At 35.2% G+C, this 22193-nt stretch overlaps 1 protein-coding gene across 2 annotated transcripts in view; it reads left to right on the forward strand.

The window, feature by feature from the left end:
- Positions 1–22193, forward strand: part of HSPBAP1 (HSPB1 associated protein 1) — a 132972-nt gene that overhangs the window by 62769 nt on the left and 48010 nt on the right. For both annotated transcript variants that reach the window (XM_090409835.1, XM_090409844.1), the window contains exon 5: positions 18612–18744. In XM_090409835.1, the coding sequence (XP_090265961.1) occupies positions 18612–18744 (133 nt within the window). The remainder of the gene's footprint in view (positions 1–18611; positions 18745–22193) is intronic.

Below are 22193 nucleotides of genomic sequence, written 5' to 3' on the forward strand. Positions count from 1 at the left end.
GTCAAAAGGAGTCCATTCATCAAAGGGTTTTTTTTTTGAGATTTCATTGCGTGGTGAATCTATAGCCAACGCATTTTTTTTATAAGATAGTTACATTTAGTGCATCCACTGTATTTTCTTAACAATTTCACTATCAGGAGCAATTGTTTTCAGTAGAGTTGGAAGAGTATCCATAAGCCACAAAAGCAAATTGTGTAAAGCATCCATGGGCATTCCATTGGTTTGTGACTCCTGAGTGCAAAATTTTTGTGCCCCCCCCCCTCCATCAAAAATTAAAGGATGCCGAAATACAATGACACGTTATGAATCATTTTATTATACTGCACATTAAGAGGAATGTATATTAAAATAAAGAAAAAACACAAATTCTAAAAAAAAAGTTATTTTTATATAAGAAACAAACATACTCCTGTAATGTAACATGGAACACGACAAGAAAAGAAGAAGAGACTCTCAGAATAACTCAGCATGCAATGGAACGTAGGATTTGTAACATCAACAAAATGGAACATGTTAGAATCACGGAACTAAGAGATCAGGCATAAAAGATATGGTAACTGCAGTATATGAAAGCAGGATGAGAAAGGTAGGTCACATCGCCAGACTCAGGAATAACAGAGGGACACATAGAATATTCAACTGGCAACAAGAATAAAGAGAAAACCAGGAAGACCACCTACAAGATGAGAAGATCCACTAGTGAAAGCTATGGGGATAACATGGAAGAGAGAGAGGCTCAAGATCGCGATCGTTGGAGGCATCTTTGTGACCTGCACTCATGGAGAAATCCTGAGTGAAACACAAGTCCATCAAGAAGAAAACTTAAAAAATTCCTCTAGAATGTTTGTTTACTGTGCTGAGAGCGGTGGTTAAAGTAAGTTGTGTTGAAGCTCGTACCATTTATTTAACTACCCAGCGATTCAGCCCCTCATTGAAATCTCTCATATTCAAAGGTGACAAATATGCACAAACAGTTCAGTGTATTATTTATTCCCTATTTTTTTATGAACGTGTTCGATTATATTGCCCCTAAATTGTGCCGCCAAGGTTCTTTGCACCCCTGTATGGAAGGGACCTGTCTGCATCATATGCACATAATCTTAATTCTGCCTCTTTAATTTATTTTTCCGACTGATATTTGGAACTGTATTTAAACAACATTATACCTGGTGAGCTTCTTTTAGATTCTACATTCTGCTAGTGTTTGCATAACGAATCAATAGACATTTGCTACCATTAATGCTTATATCACAAAATTTACAATAAGCAGTGTGTTCTTTACTTTTACCTGAATAAATCCAGGATTTAAGAAAAGGATCCTCCAACATTCTTCTTTGCATTTTTGCTTATATGATTTTTTTCATCTTTTTAGATGAACCTTGTAAACCTGAATTTGAATCATAACTAGCATCACTTTCTCTTTTTATCTGAATTATCTGTGTGAGAAGTGGTTTCTTGTGAGTGGGAAGGGCTGGCATTGATATCTTCACTTTCAATAGCTCGTTTATGTACTTTACTGACTCATGCACTACACATTTTCTCCTGAGATTTAGAATCAAATTTAAATTTAGGACGTTTTGCTTGTCACTTGTCCATGTTTAAAAGTAAAATCTAAATAATAATCTTTTGATGAAGAATTAAAGAAGTTTTTGTTAATAAAATTGATAAAAACACTGGACTTTTGATAACACGAGAAGTGTTTGAACTTTGAACAGCGAAGAATATATTTTCATTGGCTAATGCCAGTCGTATTGCCTGAGTTCGGGATTATGTGGCGGGGGGGGGGGGGAAAGACTAGTAACAGTGAGAGGGGTAGTAAAAAAAGAGAAATCATATTCTTGTGTCACTATTAAATGTGACATATGGGGAGGTGGGAGAAGAGAAAAATATTCAACTCATATGTCAAACTCTCATGTTGTTATTATTATTCGGAAGGGAAAAAGTACTAGATCTGTTGGTGAATGTACTAGAACACTAAAAATTTATAAAACATACTAGATCTAGTACAAAAGTACTAGATGTGGTCACCCTGGTTGGGTTTAAACTATTCAAGAAGTTGCTGAAGTATTGTTAAAGAGATCTTAGCCAGACAAGGAAAACAATCATTCAATGTCCATTTGATTTTCTTCCAGGAAAGAATCAGAAGATTCTTTCCAAAACTGGATGTGAATGTATCCTGATCATGGTGCCATTTCTGGCATCATGATCTAGGAGTTGATATTCTATATAGTGCATGATTTGTTGATTTCTAGTGTGTGGTTTGTCAGATAAAGGAGCAGTGTAGTTTACTGTCATCAACTGTGAAGCACAAACTCCTATTCTGTGTCTCATTTTTATTCTCTGTATTTTAATGGTATCTGTGTTGCAACCTGGTCAGCTTATTCATAAGACAGGCAACAAATCTCCCATCATATTAGTATCCCATTTCACTTTGCTGGAGAAAACTACTAACACTCAACCTTTGGACTATGAAGTCTCAACAAATAAATGATAACCAGTATGGATTCTGCCACTGTCAATCAACAGAGGACCTTCTTTCTTATGCTACCTGTCTTTGGACAAATGGCATGCAATATTTTGGAAAATATCTCAAATAAGACTCAACTTAGAATATTAACTTCAATCCAGTTTTTTTTTTCCTCTCTTTCTCAAAAAAAAAAAGAAAGAAAAGAAATCCTTTATTCCAATCTTGCTCATTACTCTAATCTCAAATCTCTTAGTATAAACATTTAAAATATCGCCTGCTCCTCAAGATCCAAATAATTAGGTTTTCTCTATTACTCAGTGTTACTTTCTTTTAAACAGCTGTTAAATCTGTGCAAATCACAAATCCATCTAACCATTGAATACTATTGAATAATATAATATACAACATTTTGGATGGACCCTAAGTGGTTAAAAATACTTGACTTCTTAAAGAAAGCAGTTAGGTTTAAAAATGACAAATCTCTCATTTCACACCATTCTCTTTCACACATGTTATTGATGCTCATTTTCCACTGCTTGCATTTTCTACAAATATTTCATGGTTATAATTCATTAGAGTTGGCATTGATAATTTTCCCACAATCAAAACTTCTTTACAGTTCAGTCCAAACTCACAAAACTAATTTTCTTGCTTTTCATTTATTCATTCTTTCTATGGCCATTTCCTGATAGTCCTTCCTCTTATGTATTTTGTAAAGAGTAAATGCTTCAGTCCAGTTTTAACAAGAATTTTTTTCATTCTCATCAACTTTATGTCAATCAATAGGCTGTCAAAAGTAAGACTAGATAAAAGCAATTCTTTATTAAAAAGAAGACAGGATTAAGGTTTACTAGCATTGAAATTAAAATGGTTAAATAGAACCTCATTGAAGAATGGTTTGGAAATCAAATGATGTTCTAGGGGTTGATATTCTGTATAGTGCATGGTTTGTTGATTTGTCAGATAAAGGAACAGTGTAGTTTACTATCATCAGTAAAATTGTGAATTGGATTTGTAGTCATCTGGTTGATGGTTGCTGTTGTATAGCATCAAGAGAGTAGTTGAAAGAGTAGTCTTGTGGAATCTCAGCATTAGTTGCAGAAATTTGAGGATAAGATACATTCACCATCACAAGTAATGGATGACCAGGGAGAAAGCTGCACATTCCAGTTGCAGAAGACAGACCACATGATGAGAACTTACTTAATAGGCTCTTGTGCCAAACCCAATTAAATGCCTTATAGCTATCAAAAAACTGCTTGAATTTCAACTTTCCATGGTAGTTTTGCAGGTAGATGGGGGGGGGGGGGGACAAAATCAAAATCTCCTGTTGATCAACGGTGTTGGCATCCATACTAATGGTGATTTATTAGGTGTGGGTAAGGAGCATAAAGTTGACTGTTAGTTTTTAAAGAATTCGAAGAAAAATTGAATGGTAATTTGAAGGGTAATTTCCAAGCTATAAGAGAAGATATTTTAGATGAGGAGAAAAAAAAGAAAGGAACATAAAACAGTTGGCAACCCTGGGATATAGACTTCTTTTAGGACATTCAGAGAAATGCGATCTCGACCAAAAAACTTTTTAGTATCCAGTTTAGAAAAGATTCTTGTGATCTTGCAAAAAATCATTGAAGACATTGAATGTTAGAATTATAGAAGGATATTTACCAAGATTGTAAATGCAAGAAAGTCGAGTAAGGGAAGCTTTCAAGGAAATTAAGAAAGCATATCAAAAGTTTCTGGCTAGTAAGTCAGCTTGTGCCCTGAGAGAATACAGAAAAAATGTAAGAATGCAAAGGGCACATAGAAAATTCATTGCAGAGTGTGGGAAAATTGAAATAATAATGTAACAATACACACAATACTGAACGAACGAGAATGGGGTGGCAATTTGGAATTTAGCCGATCAAACTGTATTCTTATTGGCTTAAACCAGAATAAAAAATGATGGTAAAACATGCCAGAATTTCATGCCGGCTGGGGCATCACCCTGTTAAATAAGGCCCCTGTTGTTTTTGCCAGGGAACCAGGTCAAACAGCAATAAGTCAGATACTAGAACAAATCCTAAAACTTACCCCAACTGAACATCGCCAGAATTCAAGATCGGTACTATCAACATAAGAAGCCTGAATGGCAAAGAAATGGAGTTTGCTGAGGAACTGGATAAGTACCAGATCAACATAATAGGGTGAATGAAACAAAAAAAAGGCAAAAACTAGTGAGATCTTTTTGAGCAATAAATACAAAATTTATATTCAGGCAATGACAATCGAGGAAAAGGAGGAGTAGCCATAGTATTCAATACGAGGCTAATCTTCTTGAATGGCAGGCAGTCTCAAGTAGAGTGATGTAGGCAAATATCAGAATGGGGAGCTGCACAATGAGACTTATTTGTGCCTATGGCACAAATAAGTCTCGTGCATCTCCCCATTCTGATATTTGAGGCTTTTTTTTGAATTTTTTGAGGCTTTAGAGAAAGCAACTGACACAATGAAAAAAGAAAAGTGGGTCCTTGTGGAGGATCTAACAGGAATCAAACCTTGGAGATTCGGTGGCAAGCCCTGAAGAAAACACTGATTGATTCAGCCAGAGAGGCATGCGGTGAGGTTGTCTGCAAGGATAGGAAAATCAGAATTCCATGGTGGACACAGGAAGTTAAAGAGGCAGTGATGGAAAAGAAGAAAGCATATCAAATATTCCTGGCAAATAAGTGAGATTGTGCTCTTAGAGAATACAGAGACAAATGTACGAGAGCTAAACACACTGAGTAAAATTAGCTAAACAAAAGTCTTCAGAATACTTTGACAAGAACATAGAAAATAAATACCAGAAAGGTGGCAAGGTATTCTTAAGGTTGTTGAAGAAGCTTTGAAATGGAGGAAAAAATGCTGCAAATAGAATTAGAGATAATAAAGGTGACATGAAAACTGGTGAAAAAGATATCCTTGATGTATGGAGTAATGACTTCAAAAAATTGCTAAATGAAACAAGCAGTGATAAGCCAGTGGTAAAAAACACGCAACAGGCAAATAGAGAGATACATAACCATACTTCAAGTAGAAAAAGCCATCAAAGGCATGAAATGTGGAAAGACAGCAGGAGTAGATGATATTCCACCAGAAATGTTCGAGTATGGTTGTAAAGTTTAGAAGGCGTGGACAGAGGGACGAATTCCAGATGATTGGAGTAGAGCTCTCATAGTATCCATGTATAAAAAGGGATATAAAATTGATTGTGAGAATTACAGAGGTATCTCTCTACTGAGTGTTCCTGGTAAGATGTATGCAAGTATACTTGAGAAACGGTTGAGAAGGATTGTGGAAGAAAATCTTGGTGAAGAACAAGCTGGATTTAGGCCAAATAGAAGTTGTCAGGATCAGATTTTCACTTTATGACAAATAGTTCAGAAGTCATGGGAATATAACAAAGATTTGTATTTAAATTTTGTAGATCTGGAAAAGGCATATGACAAGGTGCCAAAAGAAAATCTATTCAAAACGCTACATTTATATGGTGTCAATGGGGCATTATATCAAGCAATACTTAGTCTTTATTTGAGTTGTAAGTTCAGCAGTTAGAATTGAAGGAAGTACAGGAAGATGATTTAATGTAAAATCTGGTGTCAAACAAGGATGTACATTATCCCCTCTGTTATTCATTATTTATATGGATCACATTATGAAGTGGTATTTCAATCTCAACTCTTTGATTTATGTGGACGATGTTATACTTCTGAATAAATCTGCTGCAAGATTCCCTGACTAAATTGAATAAAACTGTTGTAATAGGTATGGTATAAAGATCAGACAAATGCATTGAAAATGGGCAGAATCATTAAAAATATCAACTGCATTGTGAATGGAGAATCTATAGAACAGGTAAAATATTTCAGCTACTTAGGCACAATTTTTAGTGAAGATGGTAAATTAAATATGAAAATAGACAACAGAATAAAGCTGGTATGGTAGGATGTCAACTGAATAAATTTAATGGAATAACAGAGAAATTAGTCAAAACTGTTAAATTAGCTATATACAAGACAGTGTTCAAACCAATTTTAACTTATGAATCTGAGAACTGGGTCAGAAGTAAAACACTCGACCAAAGACTAGAGACTGCAGATATGAGAAAGATTAGGGGCATGAACAGATGGCATCAATGGCAATATCATATTAAAAAAGAATATTAGGAAAGAACTTGACATTGTCAGCATTCAGGAATGTGTTAACAGAGCTAATCTCAGGTGGTATGGCCACTTATGCAGAACGGGAAAGGAAAGTTAAGCAAAACAAATGTTCTCTGCCAGGTTGGCAGGAAAAAGATCCGGAGGAAGACCAAGATCTAGGTGGATTGATACAGTAAAAAGTGCCTTAGAAGATAAAAATATAGCATCTGATAATGTTGGAGTCTTGAGAGGTAACAGACTGATTTGGAGGAAATTTTTAGAAAGGAAGTTAGTAATGTAAATTTTTCATGTAGTACTATCATATCCTATTCATCTCTTGAGGGTACATGGCAGGAATTTGATGATGAGAATTTTCCAGTGATAAATTGTGCAGATATGGAAGCAAAGCACTGTGTAAAACATGCTAAAAAGAGTTCATGCAAAGACTATGGTAAGACCATAGAAAGTAAATATCAGAAAGGAGACAAAATATTCTGGAAACTGTCAAAAAAACTTAGAAACTGTAAAAAAAATGAGAGATAAATGTGACATCTAAACTAAAAATAAAGATAATCTGAATGTCCTGAGTAATTGCTTCGAAAGATTGCTAAATGAAACAAATGAGGGCACAGTGATAGAAAACACTCAACAGGAATGTATATCACTCCCTGAAGTAGAAAGAGTCATCAAAAACCTGAAATCTGGGAAGGCACCTGGAGTAGATGGTATTATCATCATTATTATTAATACATGACACCTCCAGGGTGTCCAAAGACTCATTGAGGGAGGGCACCTACTCTAACTCTGTCTCCATCACTCAAATCCACCAGCTACAACGAACCGCAACTACACCAACACTACTAGTATTTTCATAGACAATCACAAACATCCATGCCCACAGCAGGATTTGAACCCGCAGCCTTTTGGCTGGAGAGCAGATACACTAACCACTTGGTCGATCAGATTGGAAAATCTGGAGGTGCCTGGCATCGATCCCTGTACCTCTCCCATGCTAAGCACATGCTCTACCATCTGAGCTAGGTTCCCTTATTCAACCAGAAATGTTAAAATATGGAGGTATAAAAGTTTTACAGCAGCTATTCTGCATAATTCAGAAGGTCTGGTCAGAGGGTTGAATTTAGGATGATTAGAGTAGAACTCTCATATTACCTATCTTTAAAAAGGGAAATAAAACTGAATGTGAAAACTACAGAAGAATTTCCCTACTGATTGTTCCTGGTAAGATTAATGGAAGTATTCTTGAGAAACAGATAAGAAATATTGTAGGAGGTAAAGTAGCAAAAGATCAAGGTGGATTCATGCCAATCAGAGGTTGTCAGGATCAATAGTTGAATATAACAGGGATCTGTATTTAAGTTTTGTAGATCTGGAAAAGATGTGACAAGAAAAGACTGTTTAAAATGCTATATTATATGGTGTAAATGGGACATTATACCAAGAGTATTTGGTCTGTATGTGAGTTGTAAGTCAGTAGTTGGAATTGAAGGAGGTACAGGAGGATGGTTTGATGTTAAATCAGTTGTGAGACAAGGATGCACATTATCTCTGCTGTTATTCTTCATCAATATGGATAACATTGTGAAAGAATGTGGTATTTAACCTGATATCAAAATTGAATATGCTAATCTCAGCTCTTTACTTTATACAGATGATGTTATACTTCTAAAGAAATTTAGTACGTCTGTAGGATTCCTTGGCTATAATAAATTTGATATGAAGGTTGCAGTAAAAAGACCAAAACTATGAAAATAGACAGGAACATTGAAAACTTCGGGTGCATTCTCAGTGGAGAACCAATAGAACAATTGAAGTATTTAGAAACAATTGTTAGTGAAGATGGCAAATTAAATATGGAAATAGACAACTGAATTAGCAAAGTGGGTTTGGTAGAAAGTCAACAAATTTATATGGAATGAAGAGAACTTAGTCAAAACACAAAACTAGCTATATACCAGACAGCGTACAAACTAATTTTAACTTATGGTTCTGAGAGCTTGGTCAGAAATTAAAACACTTGATCAAAGACCAGAGACAGTGAGAGAGTTCTGAGAAATATTAGAAGAGTAAGCAGATCGCATCAGCATCATATCACAGGTATATCAAGTGTTGCTTGGGTTAGATGTTAATAAGGCTGTGGAAATGGATGACATATCACCACGTATTTTTACTGAATGTGCAAAAAAGATAGCCATGTCCTTGATCTGTTTATTTAATGAAAGTCTTGCAGCGGGGAAGGTTTCTGGGGTGGAAAATAAGGCAAAATAATACCTCTCCATAAGGTCTATAATTGGAAACTTCTATGAAAGAAGTTTCCAATTATAGACTAGTCTATTTTCACCGACAATCACAAACATACATTCCCACTGCAGGATTCGAACCTGCACCATTTTGGCTGGAGAGCAGATACGCTAACCACTTAGTCAACCAGGCTGACAGTTATCATATCCTGTACACCCCTTGAGGGTATATATCTGGAATTTAATGATGATGATGATGACTAGTCTGTATATCTGCATTTGTCAGAGTGTTGGAGAAATTGATTAGGAATAGAATACAGGATTAGCTTAATGGACATAAGATTTTTATGATGGTCAGCATTGTGAAGGGCAGTTCTTGTTTTAGCAATCTACTTGCATTTTATGATGGTGATGATTGCATTGGATAAGGGAGATTTGTATACAATGATTTTCTTGGACTTTGCAAAGGCATCTGATAGATTATCACATGACAGAATGAATAAAAATTGGTTAGATGGATTTGAAGATTGGAATTCTGAAAGATACCAGCAAGTTGTGAATGATGGAACAATGTCTCAGAAAAGGAAGGTGACCAGTGGCATGCCTGAGGGTTCTGTTCTTGGGCCCCTTACTGTTTAACTTATTTGGCAGTGATATTTCATGTGGATTAATTGGGGATCTTCAAATTTTTGCTGATGGTTATGATGCAAAGTTTAGGTAGAATTATATTTATATAATTAGCTAGAATTATGTGGATGTTAATTCTCTATAGGAAAATTTAAATAGACTTTTAGCTTGGACAGATGAGTGAGATTGTAATTTTAATATTAATAAATGAAAGGCATTACTCTTTAGGATAGAGATATAAGGCTATGTATTGTATTGTATTGGCAGAGCTGTACTTCGTGAAGTGGATGAAAGTCCGGATCTTGGGACAGTGATAGAAGAAAGTTTCGAGGGCACATTGCAGGTGTTGTGAAGACTGCACATGGTAGTGCTGTTGTGATAAAAAGTACATTACATATAGGGATAAGGAAGTAGTGGTGCTTCTGTATAAGGCATGGGTCTGACCGCACTTGGACTATTGTGCTCAAATTTGGTTGCCTAGTTTTCATTGTGATATGGAAGCACTAGAGAGGGTCCAAAGACAAATGACAAAACTGGGACTGGAGTGTTGGTTATGCAGAGTAGTTGAGGAAATGCAGATTACAGAGTTTGTATGTCTTTGCCAGGATTGTAAATGACATCAAAGTTCATTTATGAAAGACATGTTACTGTGAGTAGGCTTCTCATGATGAATCTATTGACTCCAAAGAGGTTACTGAAATAATAATGAAGATATTAGGAAAGAACTTGACATTGTTAGCCTTCAAGAATGTGTTAGCAGAGCCAATCTCAGGTAATATGGTCACTTAATCAGAATTGGGGAGGAAAGGTTAGCAAAACAAGTGTTCTTTTCTAGGATCGCAGGAAAATTACCCAGAGGTAGATTAATACAGGGAAAAGTGCTTTAGAAGTCTTGATCGACTCCAATATTCTTATATATTAATTTGGAGGAAAGTAACTTTTTGTGTAGTACTATCATGATATCCTGTGCACCCCATGAGGGTACATTCAGAAATTTGATGATGTAAATGAAAGAATTGTAGAAAGAGTAAGATGCCAGGGTTTTTCTATGTCTAATTGCTTGTATGAGGACCACATTAAAAATCATAATTTATTTAATGAAGTTTTGTGAGTCAACAGACTTGCATAATGAGAAGATTAAAGATGTTACACAAAATATTTAAAAACTAGAGAATGTAAACACAACACATTGGGAGTTGAAAGAATATAACAGATTTTAAAAAATTAATTAAACTAAATCTGTACATGAAGGAAATGAGAACTAGAAATTTCTATTTCTAGTGGAAGAAAAACGAGGAGACTCTAATATAGAAACTGACTTGGTATATCAAAGCAAACATATGTACAAATGTCGCCTTCGAGATGAAGAATATGAAACACAGATAATTAGTGATTGAAAAAGTAGTAATCTGTGTTTTTGTTAGGAAAAGTAACATGGTAATTTTGTAAATTACAGACAGAAATGAGCATTGTTTAGGTTGGGACAAAGGCAACATTCAACTCTTGCTTTAGCAAACAATATGAACCACAGAATAGTTTTCTCTAATGAATTGATTTAGCATAGCATTGTGCCCTTAGGACTTTGGTCAAGAAGTCTTGGTAGTTTATTGTATTTGCTAAAGTGAGAGTTCCTCATATTTGTGAAGCTTATCTGGAAGGTATTTGGAAGTAGTTTTGGCTTCTCCATTCAATCTGTTTCTCTTTGACTTTTTTTTTTATTTTTATGTTTTTTATTGTTGGTCGTGTGTTGAATGTTGTCTTTACTAAGCTATATTATTGCAGAATTCACCCGACTTCTCTGAAAATCATGGCCTCAGAAGTGCCTTCTTATCCCACCAGGCAGAAAAAAAGGTAACAGGATTATTTGCTTCTTACCACGCTATCTAGCAACTGGTCTTTTCCTTGTCTAATCTAATTTGGAAAACATCACTCATATTGCATGTTGGAAGAAATGGAGAAAACTAGCCATGATTATAATATCTGGTATATTGCCTTCAGAGGTTTTAGGTGAATCTCATCCATGAAATGGAAATCTATAGTATATCAGCAATATATGTGTACATTTCCTATAGGAAGCATGAGAGTTAGATTATCTGGAAACCTGCTTTAGGGACTGAACATGGAATTTTTTAAGGATAGTGGAGACTCGTAATCGGCAAAATTCATTCTCCACCTGAAGATATTCACACACATTCATGCATCAGTCAGATTCAAACCCACAACTTGTTGTTGGAAAAGAGCTACACATCAGAAGATGATGATGTTATGATAATTTTGAATAATGAATTAAATAAAATTAATTTTGGAATAAATATTTTTACTTTAATTTAAAAAAGGAGGAGGAGAAGCAATTATAATTACATTTATCACTTGATCCTCTGTAGGGGGAATGTTTCACGGCAGTTGCTTCAGAAAGGTGATGGCAGCTTCAAGTCTACCTTTTTTGAGTTCAGAATTGTGGCTACTTTAAGCTGTATTACTTCACCACATTATAACTTCCAGAAGTATTGCTAGGAATATTAGAAATATGTTTGTTGTGATTACATTTTTAATTGTAAAAGTTAAGATGTTAATTTTAGATAAAGAAATGCATATTTCTATGACTTGATTTTTGGGTAAAATCTTTTTTTGATGAAGACTTTCCATTCTGTGGCCTTACATGTTTAATAGAAGGTCTTACTACTACACAACAGAATGTAGTAGTAGTAGTAAGGGAATGGAAATTTCTGAAATTCTTGAGGTACAAATGCCTCGGGCAGCATGTAGTAGAAGAAACAGTTTTGGATTTGGTCCTAGCATCAGATGATCTGATTATAACTGAAATATCATTCCTTCTCCCAGTTGTAGAGAGTGACCACATATCTGGTCTTGAATTGGGGAATGAGTAGACGTGGAAGTGGTGAGAAGGAACGAATTTATGTAGAATTATAAGGCAAGTGATTATTATAATCTTAGAAATCAGCTTAGGGCATAGTGGAAGATTTGAAACAGCGAGATATCACGGGAACTAGTGAAGAAATATTTATTAACTGTAACGGCAAGTGAAAAAGAGCAAGATTTGGTGTAGCATGGATGACTTATGACAGGAATTTGAAGATGAAAAGGTGATTATGGAAAAAGTGTGAGAAGAAGGGTGGAGAGCATTTGCAAGAGGAATATAAGACTCTGGCTGGGAAAGTGATTAGTATGGAAAGGAAAGCAAAACTTGAATATGAGAAGAAGATTAGACTAGCCCTGAGAGCTAAGGAAAATCTAAAGGAATTCTCTATGTTTCATTATATTCTTTCGCAGATCATAATTACTATCACACCTTGCTTTGAATGCATTCAATTGGAGCATTCACCACCCACCCACCCACTCTGCCAGTGTCACTTATTCACCACCTGACAATCAAAAATCTTCTTTTCACTTCCTTACTCACATGACCTTTGTACAATATTCTAGGGATGACCTCTCATTCTTGCATTGCCCATTATCCTATGCAGTAATTCCCTTGTATCTGTCTGCTAGACTCCTCTCACCAACTTATACATCTCAATCTGTCTTCATATTCCAGAGTCCTGAGAACAGTCTGCACTCTCTCCAGTGTTTCCTTATTGCCAATATAGCTCGGTGACCAGATCTCTGCATAGAAGTTCAAATGAGGCCTAACTAGTGTCAGTGTTCTTCACATCATAGTGGCAGTTTTCTGGATAATGCTTGGAACTTTTGTAATGTGTCCCTTAAATTCCATTTCTCAATTTATGAAGATCTCCAGATCCCTTGCTTCCTCCATCTTCTGAAGCCAGGTTCCCCCAATACAATAAACCTTTTCCATCATCTCTAGCCAAAGTGCTTAACTTTACACTAAGCAACATTAAAAATCGCTTCCCATTCTTCAGTCTAAAGCACCACCAATCTGTTCAAATCCTCTTGTTACAACATCATATCTAAACGTACTGATCACACAACTGACACTGCTCTTTCTAATTTATCATCATCAGCAAACAGTTGAATATTTCCTCTTACACCCTGAACTATATCATTGATATATAAATTAAATAACAGTTGTTCCAGAACAGAATCCTGGGTATCCCACACACAGCTTATTGGCTCCTATCAGTAAACCAGCCCTGTTACCAAGCTATCAAATGCTTTAGCATAATCCAGATAAAACACTGTATAAGCATTTCCTCTGTCCAATACACCCTATTATAAAATGTAACCAAGTCGCTGAATCATGACCTTCTCTTAACAAATCCATGCTGCGCTTGAATATGTCCATTCTCATAATCCCAGTTTGTCTTCTGTCTCTAATCAGCCTCTATAATACCTTCACTACAACACTTGATAAGCACATTGACTCGTATTCTGACTTAGATTTTCCCTTATGCCACTATTTTAGCTTCTTTCCACTCTTCTGTAACACTGTTCTTGTCGCTGGACTTCTGTTAAACAGCCATGTCAAGGGAACTTCTAGCTCTTTCATACTTTCCCGTAATATACATGGTGATATCCCATCCAGTCACACAGCCTTATTAACATTAAGGTTACTTAATATTCTAAACACTTCCTATTCTTGAACTTGACTTGAAAATATTCATTTTAGACAAATTATGGAGACTACGACCATGCTAGAAATAATTACTTTAATTTCCCGACATTTTGATCTTCATATTAAGATCATCATCTGGAGTACACACACACATATATATATATATCAGAGTTCATTACTCGGTTAATAATGTTATGAATATTAATATGGCTTAAATGACTATAACACTGAGATTAAAAAAGAATAAGGTTTAATCGTGAGACACTACTAGTTTCGTTGAAAAAATCAACTTCCTCAGGTGTCCGATGCAGAGAATTATATAAAAAATAACAGAAACATTGTAAAATAACAACAGATCTAATGTAAATTCGTCCTATTGTGCAATTCCCTTGTAGGGTCACTATTTAGTGACCCTACAAGGGAATTGCACAATAGGACCAAATTTGCTAAAAATCACCTTAGAGTTACCAAGAAACATCTGTCTTTCCCTCAGATCTATTCATCCGCTAATCCCACGATTATGCGGTCTCCCAAAGATCCATAAAGTGCACCCCCCCCCAACCAATTGTTGAAGATATCAACTCGCCTACTTACAACTTGTCTAAATATCTCGCATCCTTCTTGAAAAACCTAACAGGAAAATCCTTGCAGGCGTAGACTTCTGGCTAATTGGTTCAAAAGATATATTTCGGTGATTACACCACATTTTTTTATTATTCAGTTATATAAAACACTGAAATAATAGTTCCCGACAAGTTTCGTAAATCGTAGGATTTACATCTTCAGGGGGTAAATAGTATAACTTAAAGTTTAAACAAGAGAATTAATAAATACAAATCATAACCGTCTGGCTATTCAAAAAACTCAAATAACAGAATGCAGATACATAACGTTATTGACGTTGAACAATACTGGACGATGTCACGTGTTCTTGTTCTCGTTCATACAGTCCGAGCTCAGATTGAGGTAGATTTTTTATTAGAACTGACCACACTTGATGGAGAATTAAACCTTGATTTTTATTGCATTGGGTTGGGTTTTTTAGCATTAATATGCTAAATTTTCTTATATAACTGTTGTTTTCTATGTATGACATCGTAATTTTATGCCAGAGTACATCGTGTCCAGTGGAAGTGGTATGGAAAGTAAGACCCATTTTTTGTTCTCTTTTGTATTGTACGTCTTGTTGGTGTTCACACATGCATATTTCTCCAGATCTTCCTGTCTGTCCTATGTAGCAAATCCCGCAAGAGCAATGGATTTTGTAGACTCCTGGTTTTTTAAGAGGATGATGAGGTGGTTTTGATGGATGTAGGAATCTTGAGATTTTTTCTATAGGAAGGAAGGCTACTTTTATGTTGTGTTTGTTCATTGATTTGGCAAGCTTATCTCTAACATTTTTGATACAAGGAAGCGAGATTGCGTTTTTGTAATCCTGTTTTATTGTGTTGTTAGCTGGAGGCATTTTAAGGATTCTCTTGATGGTTTTTGTTTCCTATCCATTCTGTTGGAGGATTTGTGTTAAGTATTTCCATACGACTTCCACTGGACATGATGTACTCTGGCATAAAACGACGATGTTTTATTAAAACATTGTCGTTTTCATAAAAATCGTTTTTTATGAAAATATCGTTGTTTTCATGTTCTTATGAAAACAACAGTTATATCAGAAAATTTAAAGAAGCTGCTAATATGCTAAAAAAACCCAACCCAATGCAATAAAAATCAAGGTTTAATTCTCCATCAAGTGTGGGCAGCTCTAATAAAAATTCTACCTCAATCTGAGCTCGGACTGTATAAACGAGAACAAGAACATGTGACATTGTCCAGTATTGTTTAATGTCAATAATGTTATATATCTGCATTCTGTTGTTTGAATTTTATGAATAGCCAGACGGTTATGATTTGTATTTATTAATTCTCTTGTTTAAACTTTAAGTTATACTATTTACCCCCTGAAGATGTAAATCCTACGATTTACGAAACTTGTCGGGAACTATTATTTCAGTGTTTTATATAATTGAATAATAAAAAAATGTGGAGTAATCACCGAAATATATCTTTTGAGGAAAATCTTTTTCTTATATAAAAAATTCAGCTGACTTCATATCTAAAATCAAAGACTTCAGACTTAACAAATCAGATTTCATGGCTAGTTTCTCTCTTCACGAATTCCTACCCAAGAAGTCCTCAATCTTCTCAAGAGCAAATTATCCAAAAAATTATTTTCCTTACTTTCTCACTGTGTAAATTCAGGATACTTCAAATTTGAGGACAAGATCTTTAAACAGAACTCAGGATTAGCTATGGGTAGTCTGCTCTCACCGGTTCTTTCTAATATATTTTTTGAAGACTTCAAAGAAAAGGCGATTAATTCCTCAACACTTAAACCCAAAATCTGGTACTGTTTTATAGATGATGTTTTCCTCATTTGAGAGCATGGTTTAAACAACTTCAATACTTTTCTTGATCATCTTAACAACTTTCATCAGAAAATTAAATTCACCTATGCATTAGAATCCAACCACTGTCTTGCTTTTTTGGACTTAAAACTTACAAGATGCTCTGAAAAAATCAAAATCTCAATTTTTAGAAATCCCACACACACAGACAGATACCTTCATGCTTCCTCCCATCACTACTCTCCACAGAAATTTGGTATCTTTCAACCCTGGCACATCGAGCCAGAGCTTTATTAACAGATGAAACGGAGATTAAAAATGAACTTAATTTACTAAAAATGACCTTTCTTAACAATGGCTTCACTCTTAAGAACATTGAAAAATTTATCTCTCACTGTCGTTTACCTACTACTGAAGATTCTTCTTCCCTAAGAGCATATATATCTTTGCCATACATCAGCTCCCTCTCTCCCAAACTGGCAAAAATTCTTAAGTTCAACATTAAAACTTATTTCACTATGTTGCCTAAACTTCGCTCCATACTTAGCGGACCTAAAGTAAAACATCTCCCTCTTTAGTATCCAGCAGTTTACAAGATCATTTGTGCATGTGGCAAACCATACTATGGTCAGACTGCTGAATCTGTGCTTTTACGTATTGAAAAACACAAAAGAGACATATCCTACAATAGGACCTGAGCCAGCTCTCTCAGGCCACATCCTTTTCTCTATAAACTCCAACGAAGGCCGCCAACATTTCATAGACTGGTCTCAAACATCCAGCACACATACCTGTTATGATGAACTCGAGAGAAGGATACTTGAATCTAAAGAAATATCTCTCGATTCAACCCATATGAATAACAGCCTCAGCTACAATTTATCTGATGCGCACATCTCTACTGTCCAATATTGGCGCACTCGCAATAGCTCACGCATGTAGCTTACTTCAGTTGGAATTTCAGTACGTATTCTTGTTTAAACTGTACTTCAGTTTTTTTTACGTTAGATATGTTGTTGTTAATTTACAATGTTTCTGTTATTTTTTATATAATTCTCTGTATTGGACACCTGAGGAAGTTGATTTTTTCAATGAAACTAGTAGTGTCTCACAATTAAACCTTATTCTTTTTTAATTTCATTGTTATAGTCATTTAAACCATATTAATATTCATAACATTATTAACCGAGTAAATATGAACTCCGATATTTGTGTGTGTGTGTGTGTGTGTGTGTGTGTGTGTGTGTGTGTGTGTGTGTGTGTGTGTGTGTGTGTGTGTACTCCAGATGATTACCTTAATATGAGGATCAAAACGTCAAGAAATTAAAGTAATTATTTTTAGCACGGTTGTAGTCTCCATCATTTGTCTAAAATGAACTTTTTCAAGGACTATTTCCTTCAGTCAGTTCACTGTGTGGTCTATTACATTTATCATATGTTGGACTCAAATCAGAATATTTAGAAGTACAGTGGTGAACATTTTACTTTTGAGCTACAGCTGACTCACTTATTTCATTTTGATGCTGTAGAAAGTAAAAGCATGCAATGACTACTTTGCCAATTACCCAACTAGTAGATGCAAGTAGAATGTATTGTTGCCCTTTGAAACGTGGAGTTACATCATATCCCTGTTAATGAAGTGAACTATTATATAGCTTAAAATAGTTAGTGATACTGTTTTAAATATATGCAAAATGATTAGGATAAATTGAAATGGCTTTTATATTGCATTATATATACAATCGCTACATATTTGAATGTGAACATGTGTTAATTCTGTGTACACACATCTTTCTCTTTTGCATGAATTCTTATTGGCGGGGGGGGGGGGGTTGCTTTGTTAATTGCAACACTTCCAGGTATGCATTCTTGAATAGCAGCATATCCTTTAAAGGTATGCTGCTATTCAAGAGTTTAAAGTTAGTTATGTTTCATCTTTTGATTAAAGGTTCCAGTTTTTAAGATTAGATAAATTTGGCATAAAATTTTATTATACCATATTAAAAAAAAAAAGGTAGTGATTCTTTCAAACTTTTCATATAGAGATGAAATGCAGTGTATTTTATCATTATAATCACTGCAAGAAAATAATTCATATACTTAAAATCACATATCTGAATTATATTTAGTATGATCAGAGGCCAGTTCCATTTACAGGAAGCAGTGGATTTTATTTCCCCCAGAGGATACAAATGGTCTTTATCCCACAAGAATTCCATATGAAGAGTCAAGTGTTTTTAGTTCTGTGAATGTTTTGAATCCAAATACTGTCTCCCATCCAAAATTTCAGGTAATGTTTGCCTTAGTATTACTTATGTAAGTGAATTGTATTTAATTAAGAAAAGGTTAGAGTGAGTATTACCTCAGAGCTATTCTTGAGTGTAAATTGTATCATCACTTGCGAATGAATGATTGTCTTCCAAAATATCTTGAAGATAGCAGTGTAACTTTTTTAGTATATGAATATTGATGCAATCATGACAGACACAAAATACAACAGCCTAATGAGGCTGTTGTATTTATCAATTACTGTATTAATAATTCGTTTTATATGGTACTCTTTAGGAAAGATAGAAAATGAATACAAAGTAAATGTTTAATAAATACTTATTCCTACATTATATAGCCTTTAAAGGAATGTGGAGAACCGACCAGGGTTTCTGACCTAATGTCCAATTCTCACCTTCTTGTGGTGCACCCTGTTGGGTATCTAATTGATACTGAACGAATGAGGATGGGCTGGCAATTTGGGATTTAGCCGACCAAATTGTATTCTTATTGGTTAAACCAAAATAAAAAATGATGGTACAACATGACAAAATTTCATGCCGGCTGGGGTGTCGCCCGGTTAAACAAGGCCCCCGTTGTTTTCGCCAGGGAACCAGGGCGAACAGCGAAAAGTCAGCTACTTGAACAAATCTGAAAACAAACCCCAATTCAACATCACCAGAGTTAAAGATCAGTACTATCAACATAAGAAGCCTGAAAGGCAAAGAAATGGAGCTAGTTGAGGAATTAGATAAGTACCAGATCGACATAATAGGGGTGACTGAAACAAAAAAGACCAAAACTGGTGAGATCTTTCTGAGCAATAAATACAAAATGTTATATTCAGGCAATGACAATCAAGGAAAAGAAGGAGTATCCATAGTATTCAACACACAATATGAGGCTAATCTTCTTGAATGGTAGTCAGTCTCAAGTACAGTAATGTGGGCAAATATGAGAATGGGGAACTGGACAATGAGACTTATTTGTGCCTATGGTCCCACAGAAGGTTCTACTAAGGTAGAAGTGGAGGAATATTTTGAAGCTTTAGAAAAAGCAACTGACACAATGAAAAAGGAAAAGTTGGTCCTTGTTGGAGATCTAAATAGCGGAGTAGGAAATGATTGTGAGACATACAAAAATATTTTGGGAAAATTTGGAGAAAAGAGCAAAGCTAATAATAATGGCAAATATCTGTTGGATTTCTGCTCAGGACATGGACAGGTTATTACTAACACCATGTTCCAACATAAAAATGTGCACAAAATTCACATGGAGAGAAGAGGCAAGAAATAAGAAAAATCTCATTGACTATGTTATTGTTGATAGTGATGTTTTCTCTCTATTGCAGGTCACCAGAGTGTAAAGAGGATTTGAAATTGGAAGTGATCACTATTTAGCCTTGAGCCGGATAAAATTGAATTTCATATTGAAAAGAATAACTTGTAAGAAAGTTTTAAAGCGAATAAAAGTTGAGCAGCTCTCAGATGTGAACTGTAGACTAAAATACACAAAGATTATTGAAGAAAAAATAAAAGAGTTTGAGAACAGGAACTTGGAGATTCAGTGTCAAACCTTAAAGAAAGTCCTGATTGATTCAGCTAGAGAGGCATGTGGTGAAGTTGTCTGCAAGGATAGAAAAATTAGAACTCCGTGGTGGACACAGGAAATTAAAGAGGCAGTGAAGGAAAACAAGAAAACATATCAAAAGTTCCTGGCAAATAAGTCAACTTGCGCTCTTAGAGAAGATAGAGACAAATGCAAGAATGCCAAACACTGTGTAAAACTAGCTAAACAAAAGTCATGGGAGGACTTTGGCAAGAATATAGAAAATAAATATCAAGAAGGTGGCAAAATATTCTGGAGGTTGAAGAAGCTTAGGAATGGAGGAAAGAGTGCTGTAAAAGGAGTTAGAGATGATAAAGGTGAGATGAAAACGGGAGAAAAAGATATCCTTGAAGTATGGAGTAATTACTTTGAAAAAATACTAAATGAAACAAGCAGTGATGACAGCACAGTGGTAAAAAAACACTAACCAGGCATGCAGTCTGGAATACATATCCATACTTGAAGTAGAAAAATCCATCAAAGACTTGAAATGTGGAAAGTCAGCAGAAATAGATGATAATCGACCAGAAATGCTGAAGTGTGGTGGTATAAGAGTCTTACAGTGACTGCACTGCATAGTTCAGAAAGCCTGGACAGAGGGACGAATTCCCGATGATTGGAGTAGAGCTCTCATAGTACCCATATATAAAAAGGGAAATAAAACTGAATATGAGAATTACAGAGGTATTTCCCTACTGAGTGTTCCTGGCAAGATCTATGCAAGTATACTTGAGAAACGGTTGAGAAGAATTGTGGAAGAAAAGCTGGGTGAAGAACAAGCTGGATTCGTGCCAAATAGAGGCTGACAGGTTCAGATCTTCACTTTACAACAAATAGTCGAGAAAGCCTGGGAATATAACAAAGATCTGTATTTAAGTTTTATCGATTTGGAAAAGGTATATGACAAGGTGCCAAGAGAGAAGCTATTCAATACGCTACAGTTATATGGTGTCAATGGGGCATTATATCAAGCAATACTTTGTCTTTATTTTAGTTGTAAATCAGCAGTTAGAATTGAAAGAAGTACAGTAAGATGGTTTAATGTTAAATCTGGTGTGAGACAAGGATGTGCATTATCCCCTCTGTTATTCATTATCTATATGGATCACATTATGAAGGAAAGTGGTATTAAACATGATATCAAAATTGGAGATGTTGATGTCAGCTCTTTGCTTTATGCGGATGATGTTATAGTTCTAAATAAATCTGTTACAAGTCTGCAAGATTCTCTGACTAAATTGAATAACTGCTGTAATAGATATGGTATGAAGGTCAGCAATAAAAAGACAAAGACAATGAAAATAGGCAGAATCATTGAAAATGTCAACTGTGTTGTGAATGGATGTGGAACAAGTAAAACATTTCAGCTACTTAGGCACAATTTTTAGTGAAGATGGTAAATTAAATATAGAAATAGACAACAGAATCAGCAAAGCTGGTATGATGGGAAGTCAATTGAATAAATTCATATGGAATAAGAGAGAAATTAGTCGGACCACTAAATTAGCTGTATACAAGACAGTGTTCAAACCAGTTTTATCTTATGGATCTGAGAGCTGGCTCAGAAGTAAAACACTTGACCAAAGACTAGAGACTGCAGATATGAGAGTCCTGAGAAAGATTATAGGTGTGAGCAGATGGCATCAATGACAATATTATATTAAAAACGAGGATATTAGGAAAGCACTTGACATTGTTAGCATCCAGGAATGCATTAGCACAGCTAATCTCAGGTAGTATGGTCACTTAAACAGAATGGGCGAATAAAGATTAGCAAAACAAGTGTTCTCTACCAAATTACATCATTACTACCCAGAGCAAAATGACCCAGAGGAAGACCAAGATATAGGTGGATTGATACGA

Source organism: Typopeltis vanoorti, chromosome 2 (genome assembly GCF_054136105.1).
Source record: "Typopeltis vanoorti isolate ZY-2024b chromosome 2, IOZ_Tvanoo_1.0, whole genome shotgun sequence".
Lineage (NCBI taxonomy): Eukaryota > Metazoa > Arthropoda > Arachnida > Uropygi > Thelyphonidae > Typopeltis > Typopeltis vanoorti.